At 49.9% G+C, this 22,086-nt stretch overlaps 1 protein-coding gene across 2 annotated transcripts in view; it reads left to right on the forward strand.

Moving 5' to 3' along the window:
- ddb1 (damage-specific DNA binding protein 1) overlaps positions 1–21,434 on the forward strand; it is an 81,886-nt gene extending 60,452 nt beyond the window's left edge. For both annotated transcript variants that reach the window (XM_081373226.1, XM_081373227.1), the window contains 13 exons: positions 1,265–1,372; positions 1,648–1,855; positions 1,941–2,036; positions 2,343–2,454; positions 2,687–2,810; positions 2,884–3,048; positions 7,371–7,465; positions 7,567–7,737; positions 7,828–7,937; positions 15,650–15,819; positions 16,148–16,250; positions 16,509–16,632; positions 21,105–21,434. In XM_081373226.1, coding sequence (XP_081229352.1) covers positions 1,265–1,372; positions 1,648–1,855; positions 1,941–2,036; positions 2,343–2,454; positions 2,687–2,810; positions 2,884–3,048; positions 7,371–7,465; positions 7,567–7,737; positions 7,828–7,937; positions 15,650–15,819; positions 16,148–16,250; positions 16,509–16,632; positions 21,105–21,188 — 1,670 coding nt within the window. In that variant the 3' untranslated portion in view covers positions 21,189–21,434. The remainder of the gene's footprint in view (positions 1–1,264; positions 1,373–1,647; positions 1,856–1,940; positions 2,037–2,342; positions 2,455–2,686; positions 2,811–2,883; positions 3,049–7,370; positions 7,466–7,566; positions 7,738–7,827; positions 7,938–15,649; positions 15,820–16,147; positions 16,251–16,508; positions 16,633–21,104) is intronic.
- The last annotated feature ends 652 nt before the right edge of the window (positions 21,435–22,086 follow it).

The raw sequence follows: 22,086 nt of genomic DNA on the forward strand, positions 1-22,086 counted from the left end.
AGGTGTGTGTGTGTGAGAGATGCTGGGCGGAGGTGTGTGTATGTGTGTGTGTGAGAGATGCTGGGCGGAGGTGTGTGTGTGTGAGAGAGATGCTGGGCGGAGGTGTGTGTGTGTGAGAGAGATGCTGGGCGGAGGTGTGTGTGTGTGAGAGAGATGCTGGGCGGAGGTGTGTGTGTGTGAGAGATGCTGGGCGGAGGTGTGTGTGTGTGTGTGTGAGAGATGCTGGGCGGAGGTGTGTGTGTGTGAGAGAGATGCTGGGCGGAGGTGTGTGTGAGAGATGCTGGGCGGAGGTGTGTGTGTGTGTGTGTGTGTGTGTGTGTGTGTGAGAGATGCTGGGCGGAGGTGTGTGTGAGAGATGCTGGGCGGAGGTGTGTGTGTGTGTGTGTGAGAGATGCTGGGCGGAGGTGTGTGTGTGTGTGTGTGTGTGTGTGTGTGTGTGTGTGTGTGTGTGTGTGTGTGAGAGAGATGCTGGGCGGAGGTGTGTGTGTGTGTGTGTGTGTGAGAGATGCTGGGCGGAGGTGTGTGTGTGTGTGTGTGAGAGATGCTGGGCGGAGGTGTGTGTGTGAGTGAGTGTGTGTGTGAGAGATGCTGGGCGGAGGTGTGTGTGTGAGAGAGATGCTGGGCGGAGGTGTGTGTGTGAGAGAGATGCTGGGCGGAGGTGTGTGTGTGAGAGAGATGCTGGGCGGAGGTGTGTGTGAGAGAGAGATGCTGGGCGGAGGTGTGTGTGTGAGAGAGATGCTGGGCGGAGGTGTGTGTGTGAGAGAGATGCTGGGCGGAGGTGTGTGTGTGAGAGAGATGCTGGGCGGAGGTGTGTGTGTGAGAGAGATGCTGGGCGGAGGTGTGTGTGTGAGAGAGATGCTGGGCGGAGGTGTGTGTGTGAGAGAGATGCTGGGCGGAGGTGTGTGTGTGTTTTCTGAGCTTGGTTTCAATAAAAGCAGTTTTTGGTCTAATGAGGAAGTTTTGAGTTCTAAAAACTGAAATGTTTTTACAGTGCAATAACCTCTTACATGTCAAAGATCAAAGACATTTTGGCTTCTCAATTCATGACCACTATAAGCACATTTTAAGGCTTACTTTCACACTTAACGTCAACATATTCAACTAATGCTGGTATTCCATTTCAAAATGATTATACATCCATCCCCTAAGAAGCTGCTGTCTGCGCTGTGAAGGGTCAGTGGCCATGTGCTGGACGGGTCTGAGAAGCTTCTGAAGCAGGAATGTGTTGTTGTGTCTCACTGAGCGCTGGTTCTGTGTCCTGTAGAGATCATCCCTCGCTCCATCCTCATGACCACGTTCGAGGGCAGTCACTATCTGCTGTGTGCGCTGGGAGACGGGGCACTCTTCTACTTCGGCCTGGACATTCAGACAGGTTACGCACACACACACACACACATTCACTGCTAACAACCAGCGACTTACATTCCTAACACGTATCCAAAGTGTTCACTGTTCTTAAACCGTTTCAGACCACTGTAACTTTGTATTGTAATCTGAGATTGCTGTGACACCAGAATTTTAGACCAGTTGAAAATTCACAATTTGTGATTTCATTTTCAGTACCACACCAAAACCTGCTAGACTAACTAATATAAAATCAGTTGTTTCCCCGAGAACTAACCCTTCACGTGTGTGTTGTTTGTGCAGGTGTTTTGAGTGAGCGTAAGAAGGTGACGCTCGGCACTCAGCCGACGGTTCTGCGCACGTTCCGCTCGCTCTCCACATCTAACGTGTTCGCCTGCTCCGACAGACCCACCGTCATCTACTCCAGCAACCACAAGCTGGTGTTCTCCAACGTCAACCTGAAGGAGGTGAACTACATGTGCCCGCTGAACTCTGAGGGATACCCCGACAGGTACAGCTCACCCACTCACCTGTCCACTCCCAGCCTGAGCTGCATGTTGTAGGATCACACGTTTGCTCTCTTCCTTCTGCTCCAGTTTGGCTCTGGCCAATAACAGCACTCTGACCATCGGCACCATCGATGAGATCCAGAAGCTGCACATCAGGACCGTGCCGCTCTACGAGTCCCCCAAGTGAGTGTGTGTGTGTGGAAACACATCATATCAACGATTAATCGCTAAATCATTTATTTCATTAAGCCTGATTATGACGTCATACAAATGTTTTGAGAATATTTAGTAAATTCATCAGTATCACTAGTCTGGTTACACTTTATTTCATGGTGTCCTTGTTTCAGAGTAAATATACATTAAAGCAACAATGAGTAATATTGAGTAACACCATGTACTTCCACTAGTACTGGCTTGAGTATGCGTACAGCATGTGGTGTGTGAATCTCATGTTCATGCGTGTATTCTGCTGCTGTTTGTCTCTCGCAGGCGGATCTGTTATCAGGAAGTGTCTCAGTGTTTCGGAGTTCTGTCCAGTCGAGTAGAGATGCAGGACGCCAGTGGAACAACAGCAGCGGTGCGGCCCAGCGCCAGCACACAGGTGAGGGAGGGAGTGGAGCGACCTCAGTAAAGGGATGTTCTGTGGATGCAGAAGTGTGTGTGTGTGTGTGTGTGTGTGGCAGGCTCTCTCCAGCAGTGTGAGCTCCAGTAAGCAGTGTGTGTGTGTTTGTGTGTGTGTGGCAGGCTCTCTCCAGCAGTGTGAGCTCCAGTAAGCAGTGTGTGTGTGTGTGTGTGTGTGTGTGTGTGTGTGTGTGTGTGTGTGTGTGTGGCAGGCTCTCTCCAGCAGTGTGAGCTCCAGTAAGCTGTTTCCCAGCAGCACGTCGCCTCACGAGACGTCATTCGGGGAGGAGGTGGAAGTGCACAGTCTGCTGGTGGTGGATCAGCACACGTTCGAGGGTAAGTGTGTGCGTGTGCGTGTGCGTGTGTGTGTGTGTGTGTGTGGGGGGGGTCTAACGCTCCTCTCCCGCAGTGCTGCACGCGCATCAGTTCCTGCAGAACGAGTACGCACTCAGCATGGTCTCCTGTAAGCTGGGCCGGGATCCGGCCGTCTACTTCATCGTCGGCACAGCCATGGTGTATCCAGAGGAGGCGGAGCCTAAGCAGGGCCGCATCATCGTCTTCCACTACACTGACGGTAACCTCAAAAACACCACCATTCTCTACAGGGTTATTACATGTTTCTACAAATATTGTGGCTTTTTCAATTATGAATGTGAAGTTTTACCATTTCTTATTAATATTTGGAAACGCAACTAAATTCCCACAAACAAAAAGAAAAAAGTACATTTCCATTCAAAAATGAAATCATATAAATGGTGTGTTCTAGGTCAGGGGTTTTCAAAGTGGGATCCGTGGAAATGTTTAGAGAAAAACTGTGTAAAAAAGAAAATTGAAATAAAATAAACAAACGTGCTAATATAAAATAAAAAAGGTTAAAATAAGTGAATAAATATTTCTAACAGTACTATAGTGAAAGGAATAGAAACTAAATATTTTCCAAGTATTATTTTGACATTATTAGTACCGTATTTTCCGCACTATTAGGCGCACCGGATTATAAGGCGCAGCTTCAATGAATGGCCTATTTTAGAACTGTTTTCATATATAGGGCGCACCGGATTATAAGGCGCATAGAATAGAAGATACTGCAGTCAAACGTTTGACTGGGTTTGCGTTATGCAGTGGTCACCAACCTTTTCAAGCCTAAGATCACATCCAAAGTCCAAATGTAAACCAAGATCTACCACTTGCAAAAAATTATGAAAAACAAGTGGCTGAGCTGTAAAACCTTGTTTATACTCGACGCGTCCGCATGAGCGCGAAGGTAATAAAAAAACTTATATCCGTCTGTTCGGGCAGATTCGACTTAAAGTCGAGCATCTTCGGATGCGGAGGCGCGCGCGGCAAAAATGACGTCATTGTACCAGGGCCGAAGATGCTCGACTTTAAGTCGAATCTGCCCGAGCAGACTGATATTAGTACATCTCATCATCACATCGGCACCCAGTTTGCGCGTCTAAATCAGTTGTATGGTCTGGTGTTCAGTCTAAAACAAAACAGTTGCGTAAAGTATAAATGCCTCGTCTGTTTGGGGAGGTGCGCGCGCAGTCAGCGGAGGCTCGCGCTCCAGGGGCCTCATGTACAAAGACTTGCGTTGAATTCATACTAAAACATTGCGTAAGGACAAAGCTGTAAATGTGCGTACGCACAAAAAAATCCAGATGTATGAATCTCTGCGTACGAAGGATCCCACGCATATTCTCTTTGTACATCCCAATTAACGTAAATTTGAGCGCACATGCACGAGCACAACGCCCCACCCAGTCTCCTCCCTTAATTAAACCAATTTAAATATGGTAATGAGTCCACTTTGGCAAAAGAAAACAGTAAGAAAATGACGGCAAGAAATGAAACTTTACAGAAAGTGAATTGGAAGTGCTACTATCGGAGGTAGAAACGAAAAAAAAAAATTGGAAAAGTTTGGAACTTTGTCCTCCGGAATTAATAACAAAAGGAAAAAAATATGAGTGGGAGAGTTTGGCTGATGCCGTCAATGCGGTGGGATCGTCGTACTGTAGAGTAGACTGAGTACAGTTGAGACACTTTTTGCGTTTTGATTTTTCACACAAAAATAGACATTGAAAAGAAGTGAATTTCCACATGACATGCCACATGATTACATTAGCTTGTAGACTAAGATGTTATCAATCAATAATACCCACAAGTAGTTTTTATTTTAAATATAAGGTGCTTTTTGTCTCAACTTTGTCTCAACTGTACCCATGTAGTACACTTGAGACAGTGCATGGTACAGTTGAGAGACCCATTTCTAATGTCGTGAAGGTAACTAACCATTCATGGTAAATGTAAATATAAAAAATAAAGACAAATAGAAAAGAAAATAACAACTGGGCAACATTTTTGTTTATTCATCCATTTATATGCATTCATTTTATTTAAATTAGCACTGGTTAAAATGTATAAAGCAGGAACAAGATATGTAGAATCACACATATCAAATTGTATTTTCATTTGCGTCCTATACTGGCTACATGATTGCTGGCTGAACAACTAAACAGTGTGTTTCCTAATAGAACTCTATCGGGGGTACAGTTGGTACATGTGTGTCTCAACTATACCCCGCTGGCCACCTCGCACATTTCTCTAGATTTTGCAATTACCTTGCATGACACAATACCATGAAATATGCCCGTTTTTAGGGCACAGAATAACGTTTGTGGTGATACCAGTTACGTTTAACAGTCACATAAGGATAATAAGCTAGTCATTGTGGAGAGTGCATGGTGAAGTGAACATCATATCTTAGAAAAAAAAAGTTTTTCCGATTTCTTCGGATCGGAGATGTGTCCGTTGTTCAAATTTCCCACGATCAAAGAGGACACTAATACGCACGTGCACAGCAAAAATACAACTTGTTATTTAAGCAAGTTATTTAAGGTGTCTCAACTGTACACAGTCTACTCTAAATTACCTTAAAAAGAAATGGTCTGATATAAAGGTGGACATTAAAACCAAAGCTGCCATAGAATAAGGGCTGTATCATTTTGCATAATATGCTTTTATATGTTCTTACTTAATTGCATAATTGATAGAATATTTTCATAAGGCTCGTGTGACAATATATGTCATTTATTTTATAAATTGCAAATTAATAGCAATGTTTCCCACAGGTGGTGGTGCGATAGACTTGTAGAACAATTCGTTGTGTAATGTGTGCAACTTCACTTCATTGCCTGTAAGAGTCGCCAACGGACAAAAACAGTGAGAAATATACGTACGCCAGACATGAAATTGGCGTGGAGGAACGCACATTCTCGCGTTAATTTCACTGTTAGTACATACGACCGTGAGCGTGAAAGCTGCCGTACGCAAAGTTTTTGTGCGTACGCAAGATTGATACATGAGGCCCCAGTGCCGGGCGAAAGTATAAACAAGGTTTAAGTCAGCGGTTGTTTTACAGACATTAATATAAGGCTCCAGATCAATATATAAGGCGCACTGTCGTTTTTTGAAAAAATTAAAGGCTTTTAAGTGCGCCTTATAGTGTGGAAAATACGGTATATGATTTTTTTTTTCACAGTATAAATATGGTCTTTATACAGAAACCTTTAGAGCTGAAGATGATCATAATAGACTGAAAACCCTTGATCTATGTCTTTTACATGTCTGTGAGTGTGTGTAGTAGGGGTGGGCGATATAGCCTCAAAATTATATCACGATATTTCAAGAATATTTGCGATAATGATATTTATGACGATATAAAAAAAAATGTAGACAATGATTTATATTACATTTTTCTCACCTAAATGTTTGCTCACTCATTGTGTTTTTACAGTTGGGTAATTTTGTTTAAGAGTTTACACAACACAAGCAAGCTTGATTTCAGTCTTTGAATTAAATTGAAAAAAGTAGCAAAAAATATATACAAAATAATAAAGATACAAATAAAGAGAGAGGTTTTTGGGTAGGTCTAACACAATTCAGAAATACTACAGAAACTGAATAAGGTAGGCTAATCAAATGTAAAATAACACTAGTCCTGAGTCCTGACTAAATAAATACATTGGCTATTAATTCTGATTCCTTACAATGAAAGCTATCTTTTGTTGTTTTGACGACAACATTAATGACACATACGGCTGCTGTCACTTTTAGAGCTAGTGCCCGGATCCTTTACTGTTATACTGTCTGTTACACTGTCACGCGCGTTTTATGGTTATTTCAGACATAACCGACTGTTTTCTAACCATTACCGGAGTTTTTACACAATTGTGCATGTTTTTTCCCCCGTTAAAGCGATATAATCCGCGAAAAATAACTTATGTTACTCGCGAGCTGTTTGTGAGACGGCTTTACTGTATGTGTGCACGCAGAGTAAACATCTCTCAGAGAGCGCGCGAAAGTACTGAATAGTTTAAAATCGCAAATGTTTAAACTGATAAGACTTAAAAAGAAGTGAAAATGATAAACTTTAGTTTCGATGCAAGTGACAAAAGACAATTCCGTCATGTCCTGACTGCTGAACACAAGAGTGTGGTATCGACGCTTGACTTGTGCAACCCATTTTGAGAGCGAGAGAGAGAAGACGTTGCACCGCTGAACACTAACGCGGTTGGTAAAATCAATGTTTGCGGGGGAATTTCCCGCATTATAAGTGGTAGACCTGCGAGAATTATTAAAATACTATTGAAGTAGCTCCTTTTAAGGTATTAAATCGTCATTGGAGGCTGACTTGCTGCTCTCGCGCTCAGACAGGTGTTGTTGTTGTGCGTGCTAGGGAACATAATGCGCCATACGTCATTGCGTCGCTATATCAGTGATATCGCGATATGCCACTTTTTTATCATGTAAAAATTTATACCGGTATTATCGTGTACGGTATGGTATGGCACACCCCTAGTGTGTAGTCATGTGCTGTTTTCTCTGTACTCTCAGGTAAACTGCAGACGGTGGCAGAGAAGGAGGTTAAAGGCGCCGTTTACTCGATGGTGGAGTTTAACGGCAAACTGCTGGCCAGCATCAACAGCACCGTGAGTTTGGCCCTGTCACACTCTTCAGCACATCTCCTTTCCGCCGCTAGCGTGTCTCCTCCGCAAACGTGTCTCTGCCGCTAACGTGTGTGTCTGCGCAGGTGCGTCTGTACGAGTGGACGGCAGAGAAGGAGCTGCGGACGGAGTGTAACCACTATAATAACATCATGGCTCTGTATCTGAAGACGAAGGGCGACTTCATCCTGGTGGGGGACCTGATGCGCTCAGTGCTCCTGCTAGCATACAAGCCCATGGAGGGCAGTTTCGAGGAGGTGACCGCTGACGCACTGCATTCTGGGGGTTCTACTGCGGTTCTGGTTGGAAGGAAGCTTAACTTCCTTTTACTGTTTTCTTTTCATTAGATTGCCCGTGATTTCAATCCAAACTGGATGAGTGCTGTTGAAATCCTGGATGATGACAACTTCCTCGGAGCCGAGAATGCGTTCAACCTGTTCGTCTGCCAGAAGGACAGGTAACAGATCGAGGGCATCATCACACACTGAATGATCGATGTTAGATGTGACTGACAGGCGTCTGAAGGAGCGCTCACATTTACACAGGCTCAGAGAACATATCCAGTCGTTTCAATAGGAATTTCGCACAAGGGCGAAAGATTTGACATCGGTTCTGCTCACATTCTCCGCATTGACCAACAGAACCAGTAACCCTAACCCGACCCGAGCTTCAAGCCGCCTTTCCACTGCACACATTTGCACATGATTGTCGCATTTCTCCCCCTATTGGCAGTCGCACGCAACTTTAAAATTGGTCGTGAAGCAACCGTTACCCATCTACTTATTACCATGGTCAAATTAATGATTTTAATGAATGTAATGAATCCACACAAAATAAATGACCCTCTACATTTAAAATTAAAACAGTAGATTTTATAAAGTTAATCAACATAAATATTGATTTAATAATTATTATATAATTATTTCTGCCATAATTATTAATAACTGCCATTTTACAGAAATAGTGTTTACAGAATAATGTTAAAGTGTTAATTTTGTTAATTCTGGTTTCTTGCTCATAGTTTTGATTAGAATACATCACATACGGTCTAGTCGCAGAAGTTCAAATATTTCAACGCATACGAAGCCGAATTTTCCACATACGCGTATGATCATAATTCAAGTCATCTTCATTTATATAGCGCTTTTAATAATGTAGATTGTTCCAATGCTGCTTTACAGAGATACAAGGATAGTTTAAAGTAACAGAGATTGTTTTGGCTTTATAGCAGTTCTAGAATAAAGTTATTGTCCAGCTAAAGTTAATTTTATTGATTCACTTCCGTCGCAAAGATCATTAGTTATGAACTTGGGGCCGCTAACACTACACCGTTTTAACAGGAAACTCTACACAGACTTTAAACGCGAAACCTGTGAGAACGCTGATGGCGTGCACATGCGTAGGATCCGAGTGTGAGCACGAGTGAGGAACCGCGAGTGAGGAACCGAGTGTGAGCGCTAGTGAGGAACCGCATGTGAGCGCGAGAGAGGAGCCGAATGTGAGCGCGAGTGAGGAACCGTGAGTGAGCGCTAATGAGGAACCGCGTGTGAGCGCTAGTGAGGAACCGAGTGTGAGCGCGGGTGAGGAACCGAGTGTGAGCGCGAGTGAGGAACCGCAAGTGAGCGCTAAGGAGGAACCGCGAGTGAGGAGCCGAGTGTGAGCGCGGGTGAGGAACCGAGTGTGAGCGCGAGTGAGGATCCGCGAGTGAGCGCTAGTGAGGAACAGCGTGTGAGCGAGAGTGAGGAACTGCGAGTGATCGAGAGTGAGGAACCGCGTGTGAGCGCGAGAGAGGAACCGTGTGTGAGCGCTAATGAGGAACCGCGAGTGAGTAGCCGAGTGTGAGCGAGGGTGAGGGAGCGAGGGTGAGGAACCGAGTGTGAGCGCGAGTGAGGAACCGCGAGTGACAGGCATGAAAACAGGTCAGGGGTAAAAAAGGGGAGAAGGATGCGGCATATATCCCCCCCCCCCCCCCCCCAATCAAAGAAAAATAGCGTAAGAGTTAACATGAACAGATGAAATTCTCACTTATTAATAGAATTTAACTATACTCCACAGTGATGAATGTCCCCCAAACCCTGTAAGCTGCATTGGCATAGTATTACCAGTGTTTGTCACAGGATTTTTGGATCACTGTGATGAGTGGACCTTTGCCACTCTAGGGGGGTTCGGGGGCATGCTCCCCAGTATTTTGTGATTTTTAATGTTAAATTCATCAATCTGGTGCAAATTAAACAAAGAAAATTTCAAAACTCCTTTAGTTACAGTGTCTGTCTACATTACTGCTACAATAACTGTTATAATATTAATCCCATGATAGTAATAGCCATATATTGTAAAACAAATGCACTGAAAAAGAGGAAACTTTCATAGTTTTGTACTAATTTCTATACTTGAAAGAGTATATTTCTATACTTCACATTAAAGATGTGATTGGGCTAGCCCAGTGGAAATCAAGAAAAGAACCAATGGGCCGCTGATCTACGTGTTTCATCGGGTGTCAGAGAAAAAAAAACTATTTACTACTTCTATTTATCACGCATTAAAAATGCCCCAAACCAGTCGTCTGTATGATAATCTGAAACAAGGACTGGTGAGCCGTTGTCCTGCTTCACTTCACAGATGCTGAGTGAAAGGAGAATTATAGAATGAAAGGATACTCATTTGACACTTTATTAATCAGGAGAACAGCTCGTTCCGCGCGTCATACGTCGTCCTTTCAGTTTCGGTTTTCAATCGATCAAGTTTTTTCACGTTCTCTCTATAAACCACCCCTTTCAATCCGATCGAAATAATTTGTAATAGAAGTTTTTAACGGGTTATGTACTTGTTATTAATGTTTTTATGAAATATCTCTAGTGAATGCATTATCATATCACCGTATTATTTACCGCCATGCGAGCCACAAATTAATGCTTGGCGAGCCGCATGAGGCTCGCGAGCCGCGCAATGAATAACACTGCACTGTTCCTGCTCGCTCAGCGCTCACGGCGCCCGCGCCCGCTCGCGATATCATCTCGCCCACTTCTATGTCAAAATTAAAAATAATGACATTGGCAACATCGCTGTCTGTATCTGACAGGACAGTTAACATTGTTAGCTAACTTACCTTAGGCTTGCTTTCCGACGTGCGGTTCTTTGTTCGGCAGTGTGTGTCCAGTTGTCAGACTCGCGGTGTAAAAGACTTTGAAAACATTTCTGCCCTAACGTTACTCTGACTCGTATTGGCTGTCATGTTTCGGCATTAGGAATGATGATTGTTTTTTAAAGCTGCGAAGTTTATGGTAACTTTATAGGGGATAAATGCTGGCCTCGGCCTCGACCCTCCCCCCCATAAATATTTTCTCATCGGATCTGCACAAATCACGTAGGTGACCCTTTTAGGTTTTAAAACGGCGAATTTCGCCGAAAGGTGAGGAGTTTTCATGCCTGGAGTGAGTAGCCGAGTGTGAGCACTAGTGAGGAACCGAGTGTGAGCGCGAGTGAGGAACCGCGAGTGAGGAGCTGAGTGTGAGCGTGAGTGAGGAGCCGAGTGTGAGCACTAGTGAGGATCCGCGAGTGAGGAACCGCGTGTGAGTAGCCGAGTGTGAGCACTAGTGAGGAACCGAGTGTGAGCACTAGTGAGGATCCGAGAGTGAGGAGCTGAGTGTGAGCGTGAGTGAGGAGCCGAGTGTGAGCACTAGTGAGGATCCGCGAGTGAGGATCCGCGAGTGAGGAACCGCGTGTGAGTAGCCGAGTGTGAGCACTAGTGAGGAACCGAGTGTGAGCACTAGTGAGGATCCGAGAGTGAGGAACCGCGTGTTAGCGCTAGTGAGGAACCGCGTGTGCGCGTTAGTGAGGAACCAAGTGTGAGCGCGAGTGAGGAACCGCGAGTGAGGAGCCGAGTGTGAGCGCGAGTGAGGAGCCAAGTGTGAGCGCGAGTGAGGAACCGAGTGTGAGCGCGAGTGAGGAACCGCGAGTGAGGAGCCGAGTGTGAGCGGGAGTGAAGAACCGCCAGTGAGGAACCGCGAGTGAGGAGCCGAGTGTGAGCACTAGTGAGGAACCGAGTGTGAGCGCCAAGTGAGGAACCGCGAGTGAGGAGCCGAGTGTGAGCGCGAGTGAGGAGCCGAGTGTGAGCGCGAGTGAGGAGCCGAGTGTGAGCGCGAGTGAGGAACCGAGTGTGAGCGCGAGTGAGGAACCGCGAGTGAGGAGCCGAGTGTGAGCGCGAGTGAGGAGCCAAGTGTGAGCGCGAGTGAGGAACCGAGTGTGAGCGCGAGTGAGGAACCGCCAGTGAGGAACCGTGAGCGGGAGTGAAGAACCGCCAGTGAGGAACCGCGAGTGAGGAGCCGAGTGTGAGCGCCAAGTGAGGAACCGCGAGTGAGGAGCCGAGTGTGAGCGCGAGTGAGGAGCCGAGTGTGAGCGCGAGTGAGGAGCCGAGTGTGAGCGCGAGTGAGGAACCGAGTGTGAGCGCGAGTGAGGAGCCGAGTGTGAGCGCGAGTGAGGAGCCGAGTGTGAGCGCGAGTGAGTAGCCGAGTGTGAGCACTAGTGAGGAACCGAGTGTGAGCGCCAAGTGAGGAACCGCGAGTGAGGAGCCGAGTGTGAGCGAGAGTGAGGAACCGCGTGTGAGCGCTAGTGAGGAACCGAGTGTGGGCGCGAGTGAGGAGCTGAGTATGAGCACTAGTGAGGATCCACGAGTGAGGAACCGCGAGTGAGCGCTAGTAAGGAACCACGTGTGAGCGAGAGTGAGGAACCGCGTGTTAGCGCTAGTGAGGAACCGAGTGTGAGCGCCAAGTGAGGAACCGCGAGTGAGGAGCCGAGTGTGAGCGAGAGTGAGGAACCGCGTGTTAGCGCTAGTGAGGAACCGCGTGTGAGGAACCGAGTGTGGGCGCGAGTGAGGAGCTGAGTGTGAGCACTAGTGAGGATCCGCGAGTGAGCGCTAGTAAGGAACCACGTGTGAGCGAGAGTGAGGAACCGCATGTAAGCGCTAGTGAGGAACCGAGTGTGAGCGCGAGTGAGGAACCGCGAGTGAGGAGCCGAGTGTGAGCGCGAGTGAGGAGCCGAGTGTGAGCGCGAGTGAGGAGCCGAGTGTGAGCGCGAGTGAGGAACCGCGAGTGAGGAGCCGAGTGTGAGCGCGAGTGAGTAGCCGAGTGTGAGGAACCGCGAGTGAGGAGCCGAGTGTGAGCGCGAGTGAGTAGCCGAGTGTGAGCACTAGTGAGGAACCGAGTGTGAGCGCCAAGTGAGGAACCGCGAGTGAGGAGCCGAGTGTGAGCGAGAGTGAGGAACCGCGTGTTAGCGCTAGTGAGGAACCGAGTGTGAGGAACCGAGTGTGGGCGCGAGTGAGGAGCTGAGTGTGAGCACTAGTGAGGATCCGCGAATGAGCGCTAGTAAGGAACCACGTGTGAGCGAGAGTGAGGAACGGCATGTGAGCGCTAGTGAGGAACCGAGTGTGAGCGCGAGTGAGGAACCGCGAGTGAGGAGCCAAGTGTGAGCGCGAGTGAGGAGCCGAGTGTGAGCGCGAGTGAGGAGCCGAGTGAGGAGCCGAGTGTGAGCGCGAGTGAGGAACCGCGAGTGAGGAACCGCGAGTGAGGAACCTCGAGTGAGGAGCCGAGTGTGAGCGCGAGTGAGTAGCCGAGTGTGAGCACTAGTGAGGAACCGAGTGTGAGCGCCAAGTGAGAGCACTAGTGAGGAACCGAGTGTGAGCGCCAAGTGAGGAACCGCGAGTGAGGAGCCGAGTGTGAGCGAGAGTGAGGAACCGCGTGTTAGCGCTAGTGAGGAACCGAGTGTGGGCGCGAGTGAGGAGCTGAGTGTGAGCACTAGTGAGGATCCGCGAATGAGCGCTAGTAAGGAACCACGTGTGAGCGAGAGTGAGGAACCGCATGTGAGCGCTAGTGAGGAACCGAGTGTGAGCGCGAGTGAGGAGCCAAGTGTGAACGCGAGTGAGGAGCCGAGTGTGAGCGCGAGTGAGGAGCCGAGTGTGAGCGGGAGTGAGTAGCCGAGTGTGAGCACTAGTGAGGAACCGAGTGTGAGCGCCAAGTGAGGAACCGCGAGTGAGGAGCCGAGTGTGAGCGAGAGTGAGGAACCGCGTGTGAGCGCGAGAGAGGAACCGCGAGTGAGGAGCCGAGTGTGAGCGCGAGTGAGGAGCCGAGTGTGAGCGCGAGTGAGGAGCCGAGTGTGAGCGCGAGTGAGGAGCCGAGTGTGAGCGCGAGTGAGGAACCGAGTGTGAGCGCGAGTGAGGAGCCGAGTGTGAGCGAGAGTGAGTAGCCGAGTGTGAGCACTAGTGAGGAACCGAGTGTGAGCGCCAAGTGAGGAACCGTGAGTGAGGAGCCGAGTGTGAGCGAGAGTGAGGAACCGCGTGTTAGCGCTAGTGAGGAACCGCGTGTGAGCGCTAGTGAGGAACCGAGTGTGGGCGCGAGTGAGGAGCTGAGTGTGAGCACTAGTGAGGATCCGCGAGTGAGGATCCGCGAGTGAGCGCTAGTAAGGAACCACGTGTGAGCGAGAGTGAGGAACCGAGTGTGAGCGCCAAGTGAGGAACCGCGAGTGAGGAGCCGAGTGTGAGCGAGAGTGAGGAACCGCGTGTTAGCGCTAGTGAGGAACCGCGTGTGAGGAACCGAGTGTGGGCGCGAGTGAGGAGCTGAGTGTGAGCACTAGTGAGGATCCGCGAGTGAGCTCTAGTAAGGAACCACGTGTGAGCGAGAGTGAGGAACCGCATGTGAGCGCTAGTGAGGAACCGAGTGTGAGCGCGAGTGAGGAGCCAAGTGTGAGCGCGAGTGAGGAACCGCGAGTGAGGAGCCGAGTGTGAGCGCGAGTGAGTAGCCGAGTGTGAGCACTAGTGAGGAACCGAGTGTGAGCGCCAAGTGAGGAACCGCGAGTGAGGAGCCGAGTGTGAGCGAGAGTGAGGAACCGCGTGTTAGCGCTAGTGAGGAACCGCGTGTGAGGAACCGAGTGTGGGCGCGAGTGAGGAGCTGAGTGTGAGCACTAGTGAGGATCCGCGAGTGAGCGCTAGTAAGGAACCACGTGTGAGCGAGAGTGAGGAACCGAGTGTGAGCGCGAGTGAGGAGCCAAGTGTGAACGCGAGTGAGGAGCCGAGTGTGAGCGCGAGTGAGGAACCGCGAGTGAGGAACCGCGAGTGAGGAACCGCGAGTGAGGAGCCGAGTGTGAGCGCGAGTGAGTAGCCGAGTGTGAGCACTAGTGAGGAACCGAGTGTGAGCGCCAAGTGAGGAACCGCGAGTGAGGAGCCGAGTGTGAGGGAGAGTGAGGAACCGCGTGTTAGCGCTAGTGAGGAACCGCGTGTGAGGAACCGAGTGTGGGCGCGAGTGAGGAGCTGAGTGTGAGCACTAGTGAGGATCCGAGAGTGAGCGCTAGTAAGGAACCACGTGTGAGCGAGAGTGAGGAACCGCATGTGAGCGCTAGTGAGGAACCGAGTGTGAGCGCGAGTGAGGAACCGCGAGTGAGGAGCCAAGTGTGAGCGCGAGTGAGGAGCCGAGTGTGAGCGCGAGTGAGGAACCGCGAGTGAGGAACCGCGAGTGAGGAACCGCGAGTGAGGAACCGCGAGTGAGGAACCGCGAGTGAGGAACCGCGAGTGAGGAACCGCGAGTGAGGAACCGCGAGTGAGGAACCGCGAGTGAGTAGCCGAGTGTGAGCACTAGTGAGGAACCGAGTGTGAGCGCCAAGTGAGGAACCGCGAGTGAGGAGCCGAGTGTGAGCGAGAGTGAGGAACCGCGTGTTAGCGCTAGTGAGGAACCGAGTGTGGGCGCGAGTGAGGAGCTGAGTGTGAGCACTAGTGAGGATCCGAGAGTGAGCGCTAGTAAGGAACCACGTGTGTGCGAGAGTGAGGAACCGCGTGTGAGCGCGAGTGAGGAGCCGAGTGTGAGCGAGAGTGAGGAACCGCGTGTGAGCACTAGTGAGGAACCGAGTGTGGGCGCGAGTGAGGAGCTGAGTGTGAGCACTAGTGAGGATCCGCGAGTGAGGAACCGCGAGTGAGCGCTAGTAAGGAACCACGTGTGAGCGAGAGTGAGGAACCGCGTGTTAGCGCTAGTGAGGAACTGCGTGTGAGTGCAAGAGAGGAACAGAGTGTGAGCGTTGTGATGCTGTCTGAGCGAGTGTAAGGAACCATGAGTGTGTGTGTGTGTCCTGTGAGGAACCGTAAGAGTGTGTGTGTGTCCTGTGAGCAACAATGTGTGTGTGTGTGTTCAGTGCGGCGACCACAGACGAGGAGCGGCAGCATCTGCAGGAAGTGGGTCTGTTCCACCTGGGCGAGTTTGTTAACGTGTTTTCCCACGGTTCCCTGGTCCTGCAGAACCTGGGCGAGAGCTCCACTCCCACACAGGGGTCCGTGCTGTTCGGCACCGTCAACGGCATGATCGGTGAGCTTCTCTCACACACACACACACACCTGTGACGTCATCAGTTTAGGTCACGTGTAGAGTACAGCTGTGAGTTTCTGATATACCCTCCTCAGACCCAAGCTTTGGTTTGGTGTGCATTTTAGATTTCCAGTTACACAGAATTAAGTATTATGCTGCACACAACTAAAAATGTGATGTCCACGTATGTGGACACGGGGTCTGAGGATACAGTTCAATTTCAAGAAAAAAAAACACGTCATGGTCTATATACCAGCACCATGATGTTGTTCGTGTGTGTGGTGTGTGTGAATGTGAGTTTTGATGACTGTTTTTCTCTGTGTTTGAGGTTTGGTGACGTCTCTGTCGGAGGGCTGGTATAGTTTACTGCTGGATCTACAGAACCGACTTAACAAGGTCATCAAGAGTGTCGGCAAGATTGAGCACAGCTTATATCCTTTAACACACAATCTCTCAGAGACGCGTGCTGCGTCATCACGTGTGTGTGTGAGAGAGACAGTGAGTGTGTGCATGCAGTGTGTGTGTGTGCATGCAGTGTGTGTGAGAGAGAGAGAGTGAGTGTGTGTGTGCAGGCAGTGTGTGTGAGAGAGAAAGGGGGAGAGTGTGTGTGTGTGTGTGTGTGTGTTTGTTGAATTGACACTCTTGGGCTTGAACAGTATTTGACCTGTTGAGTCCTTGACTAGCGCCACCTGGAGGTCGTTCCACACCGAGCGCAAGACGGAGCAGGCCACAGGCTTCATCGACGGAGACCTGATCGAGAGCTTCCTGGACCTGGGCCGGGCCAAGATGCAGGAGGTTGTCAGCACTCTCCAGGTGAGCCTCACGCCTTCACGCGCACACTGATGACGTCATCGTCCCCCTTCTGATGACGTCATCATCCCCCTTCTGAGTGTGTGAGCTCGTCATGGACCATGAACGCGATTCACCCGTCAGTTCTGAATCAAAGATTCAGATCAAAGTGAAGAATTAAAGATGTTTATTAGCTGTTAGTTTCTGTTTAATGTAACGACAGACACCAGACCCAAAATAACACACACATCAGATGTACAGCACATGTTCCTGTAACGAGTGCGCGCTGTAGAGCGACATCATCATCAGGCCTCGAGCTCACTGCGTTTCATCAGTTATGGAGGAGATCTACATCTGTTTGTCACAAACTGAGTTCTTGCAGAGAATGTCTAATAAGGGGAGAGCTTCCACTCTCAGTAAACTTCCGGCTTCTGAACTGGCCGCAGTTCCACTCTGGCTCCACATGGGTGCGCTCACAGGACGAGTGCAGTCCCACTCTGGCTCCACATGGGAGCGCTCACAGGACGAGTGCAGTTCCACTCTGGCTCCACATGGGGGCGCTCACAGGACGAGTGCAGTTCCACTCTGGCTCCACATGGGGGCGCTCACAGGACGAGTGCAGTTCCACTCTGGCTCCACATGGGGGCGCTTACAGGACGAGTGCAGTTCCACTCTGGCTCCACATGAGGGCGCTCACAGGACGAGTGCAGTTCCACTCTGGCTCCACATGAGGGTGCTCACAGGACGAGTGCAGTTCCACTCTGGCTCCACATGGGGGCGCTCACAGGACGAGTGCAGTTCCACTCTGGCTCCACATGAGGGCGCTCACAGGACGAGTGCAGTTCCACTCTGGCTCCACATGGGGGCGCTCACAGGACGAGTGCAGTTCCACTCTGGCTCCACATGAGGGCGCTCACAGGACGAGTGCAGTTCCACTCTGGCTCCACATGAGGGCGCTCACAGGACGAGTGCAGTTCCCCTCTGGCTCCACATGGGGGCGCTCACAGGACGAGTGCAGTTCCACTCTGGCTCCACATGAGGGCGCTCACAGGACGAGTGCAGTTCCACTCTGGCTCCACATGGGGGCGCTCACAGGACGAGTGCAGTTCCACTCTGGCTCCACATGGGGGCGCTCACAGGACGAGTGCAGTTTCACTCTGGCTCCACATGAGAGCGCTCACAGGACGAGTGCAGTTCCACTCCGGCTCCACATGAGGGCGCTCACAGGACGAGTGCAGTTCCACTCTGGCTCCACATGGGGGCGCTCACGGGACGAGTGCAGTTCCACTCTGGCTCCACATGAGGACGCTCACAGGACGAGTGCAGTTCCACTCTGGCTCCACATGGGGGCGCTCACAGGACGAGTGCAGTTCCACTCTGGCTCCACATGGGGGCGCTCACAGGACGAGTGCAGTTCCACTCTGGCTCCACATGGGGGCGCTCACTGGACGAGTGCAGTTCCACTCTGGCTCCACATCGGGGCGCTCACAGGACGAGTGCAGTTCCACTCTGGTTCCACATGCGGGCGCTCACTGGACGAGTGCAGTTCCACTCTGGCTCCACATGGGGGCGCTCACAGGACGAGTGCAGTTCCACTCTGGCTCCACATGGGGCGCTCACGGGACGAGTGCAGTTCCACTCTGGCTCCACATGGGGGCGCTCACGGGACGAGTGCAGTTCCACTCTGGCTCCATATGAGGGCGCTCACAGGATGAGTGCAGTTCCACTAGGGCTCCACATGGGGGCGCTCACAGGACGAGTGCAGTTCCACTCTGGCTCCACATGAGGGCGCTCACAGGACGAGTGCAGTTCCACTCTGGCTCCATATGAGGGCGCTCACAGGATGAGTGCAGTTCCACTCTGGCTCCACATGAGGGCGCTCACAGGACGAGTGCAGTTCCACTCTGGCTCCACATGAGGGCACTCACAGGACGAGTGCAGTTCCACTCTGGCTCCACTTGAGGGCGCTCACAGGACGAGTGCAGTTCCACTCTGGCTCCACATGAGGGCGCTCACAGGACGAGTGCAGTTCCACTCTGGCTCCACATGGGGGCGCACACAGGACGAGTGCAGTTCCCCTCTGGCTCCACATGAGGGCGCTCACAGGACGAGTGCAGTTCCACTCTGGCTCCACATGGGGGCGCACACAGGACGAGTGCAGTTCCCCTCTGGCTCCACATGAGGGCGCTCACAGGACGAGGGCAGTTCCACTCTGGCTCCACATGAGGGCGCTCACAGGACGAGGGCAGTTCCACTCTGGCTCCACATGAGGGCGCTCACAGGACGAGTGCAGTTCCACTCTGGCTCCACATGAGGGCGCTCACAGGACGAGTGCAGTTCCACTCTGGCTCCACATGAGGGCGCTCACAGGACGAGTGCAGTTCCACTCTGGCTCCACATGGGGGCGCTCCAGGACGAGTGCAGTTCCACTCTGGCTCCACATGAGGGCGCTCACAGGACGAGTGCAGTTCCACTCTGGCTCCACATGGGGGCGCTCCAGGACGAGTGCAGTTCCACTCTGGCTCCACATGAGGGCGCTCACAGGACGAGTGCAGTTCCTTTCTGGCTCCACATGAGGGCGCTCACAGGACGAGTGCAGTTCCACTCTGGCTCCACATGGGGGCGCTCACAGGACGAGTGCAGTTCCACTGGCTCCACATGAGGACGCTCACAGGACGAGTGCAGTTCCACTCTGGCTCCACATGGGGGCGCTCACAGGACGAGTGCAGTTCCACTCTGGCTCCACATGGGGGCGCTCACAGGACGAGTGCAGTTCCACTCTGGCTCCACATGAGGGCGCTCACAGGACGAGTGCAGTTCCACTCTGGCTCCACATGAGGGCGCTCACAGGACGAGTGCAGTTCCACTCTGGCTCCACATGAGGGCGCTCACAGGACGAGTGCAGTTCCACTCTGGCTCCACATGGGGGCGCTCACAGGACGAGTGCAGTTCCACTCTGGCTCCACATGGGGGCGCTCACAGGACGAGTGCAGTTCCACTCTGGCTCCACATGAGGGCGCTCACAGGACGAGTGCAGTTCCACTCTGGCTCCACATGAGGGCGCTCACAGGACGAGTGCAGTTCCACTCTGGCTCCACATGGGGGCGCTCACAGGACGAGTGCAGTTCCACTCTGGCTCCACATGAGGGCGCTCACAGGACGAGTGCAGTTCCACTCTGGCTCCACATGGGGACGCTCACAGGACGAGTGCAGTTCCACTCTGGCTCCACATGGGGGCGCTCACAGGACGAGTGCAGTTCCACTCTGGCTCCACATGGGGGCGCTCACAGGACGAGTGCAGTTCCACTCTGGCTCCACATGAGGGCGCTCACAGGACGAATGCAGAATGAATGGAGGTCTATGGCGCTATACCGCTCAAAATCCACTTTTCTCAGGATGTAATGCTTTGTCTAGTAATTTGAATGTTGTATTCGAAAGGAGATGCAAAGAAATTACACATTGCTGGGTGTCAGATTTTTTAGAGTCACATATTTGCTTTAAAAAGTCTTTTAAAATGTCAATGACGTCATACACATCGTACGACCAGAGATACTGCTTTACGGCAATCCTTCAGTCGCTTTGGTGCTTTCAGCTCTGCACTTTCTTTTCTTTTCGAGACATTGGTTGTTGTTTTTTTTAAGGTGGCAATACTATACCATATGTATCCTGTATTTCCTAACACAAGAATAACAAAAGTACTCAAATTCAATTTATTTTCCGTGTAAATTTCATAGTAAATACATAAGCATAGGCAGATAAAAGTGGCAGCAACCAAAAAAAAAAAGTTCATCAAGCGGTATCTCTGGTCGTAATCAGTCTTTCACTGACCAATCAGCGTTCATTAGCAGAATGCTAGCGTGTTATGGGCAACAACAACTCAACCTGTAAGAAATCGAAAGGACATAAGTACTCGTTCATCCAACCTTCGACCTATAACCCATGTTGAACTTGCAAAACCTACAATCAAATCTGAGATTTCTCAGCGGCAATCGGGTGAAAGAGACACTTTTAGCCGTCTAGCTCCATAGACTCCCATTCATTCTGCACTCATGGGCGATCGCCCCCAGTGGAGCTCTGGTGGAACTACAACCAACAGTCGGTTCAATAGGACTCAATAGGGAGCGGCCAGGCTCTCTGTAGACGGGCTCTGGTTCTTACTAGAAATTTTGTCTAAAGTTGAAGAAATTGGGCAGAAACATTGACTGAAGTTTTCAGACGCCATTTTTTTCTTCAGCTCAACTTTCACGGGATCACACACAGAATTGTGGGATATTATAAGCAGCATATGGTGCGTTAAAGTCAGGCTGGAAAGATCATATCGATGAGTTGAATCACAGGAAAGGTGTAATTACGGATGCGAAACTGAACTTTCTTTGAGCTTCAGGTTTCTGTCAGTGAGAAAACACTAACATGATGTTTGTGTTTCATACAATGCTTTTATATGCACTTTATCTGTGTTATATGCTTATGTTTGTGTTTGTGTGTGTGTGTTGCAGATCGACGACGGCAGTGGAATGAAGCGTGAAGCCACGGTGGACGAGGTGATTAAGATCGTGGAGGAACTGACGCGGATCCACTAGCCAATCACAGCGTCTCAGACCTGTACATAGCTATACATAAATCAGAGGGTGTGTGTGTGTGTGTGTGCTTCACTCCTGTAGAATGAATTGAGTCCTTCACAGCCTCATGTTCTCGCAGCATTCGTCCTGTGAGCATCGAAGAACCATCACTGTCCAATACTGATCTGCTAGTTTAGTGAAGCGTTTGCCATTGTGATGTTTCTCTGTTCCTTCATTTATTTTAATAAAGTTTCCTCCAGTACTTTGGGCCTGTTGCGTTTATGAAGTGTGTGTGTGGGGGGGGCTTTTAATAAAAGCACATTACAAATAAAATTGAGTTCAGTCGTAATATTATATGGTCTCTCTCTGCTGAATGATGTAATACGCCGTCAGCGGGTGTTATTGTGCAGTAAACCCAGACTCAGAGCCTGACTGTACATTATCCTGCAGATTACATGGCTACTTACTTCATAAATAAATAAATGACATGAAATATTGATTTGAGTGAGCATGATTTTATTATGAGCAGAAAGAGAGCGCGGGTGATACGAGACACATGAAACTTGAACGGCAATGTACGAAATCAGGAGTTAAGCATCATTAGACTCCAGAAGGCCAGCGCTGACAGTGACCAATCACAATCTGGATGCATGTCATATAATAATGGATGCATGTCATATAATAATGGATGCATGTCATATAATAATGGATGCATGTCATATAATAATGGATGCATGTCATATAATAATGAATGCATGTCATATAATAATGGATGAATGTCATATAATAATGAATGCATGTCATATAATAATGGATGCATGTCATATAATAATGGATGAATGTCATATAATAATGGATGCATGTCATATAATAATGGATGCATGTCATATAATAATGGATGCATGTCATATAATAATGG

Source organism: Scardinius erythrophthalmus (assembly GCF_964197995.2).
Source record: "Scardinius erythrophthalmus genome assembly, chromosome: 8".
Taxonomy (NCBI): Eukaryota; Metazoa; Chordata; class Actinopteri; order Cypriniformes; family Leuciscidae; genus Scardinius; species Scardinius erythrophthalmus.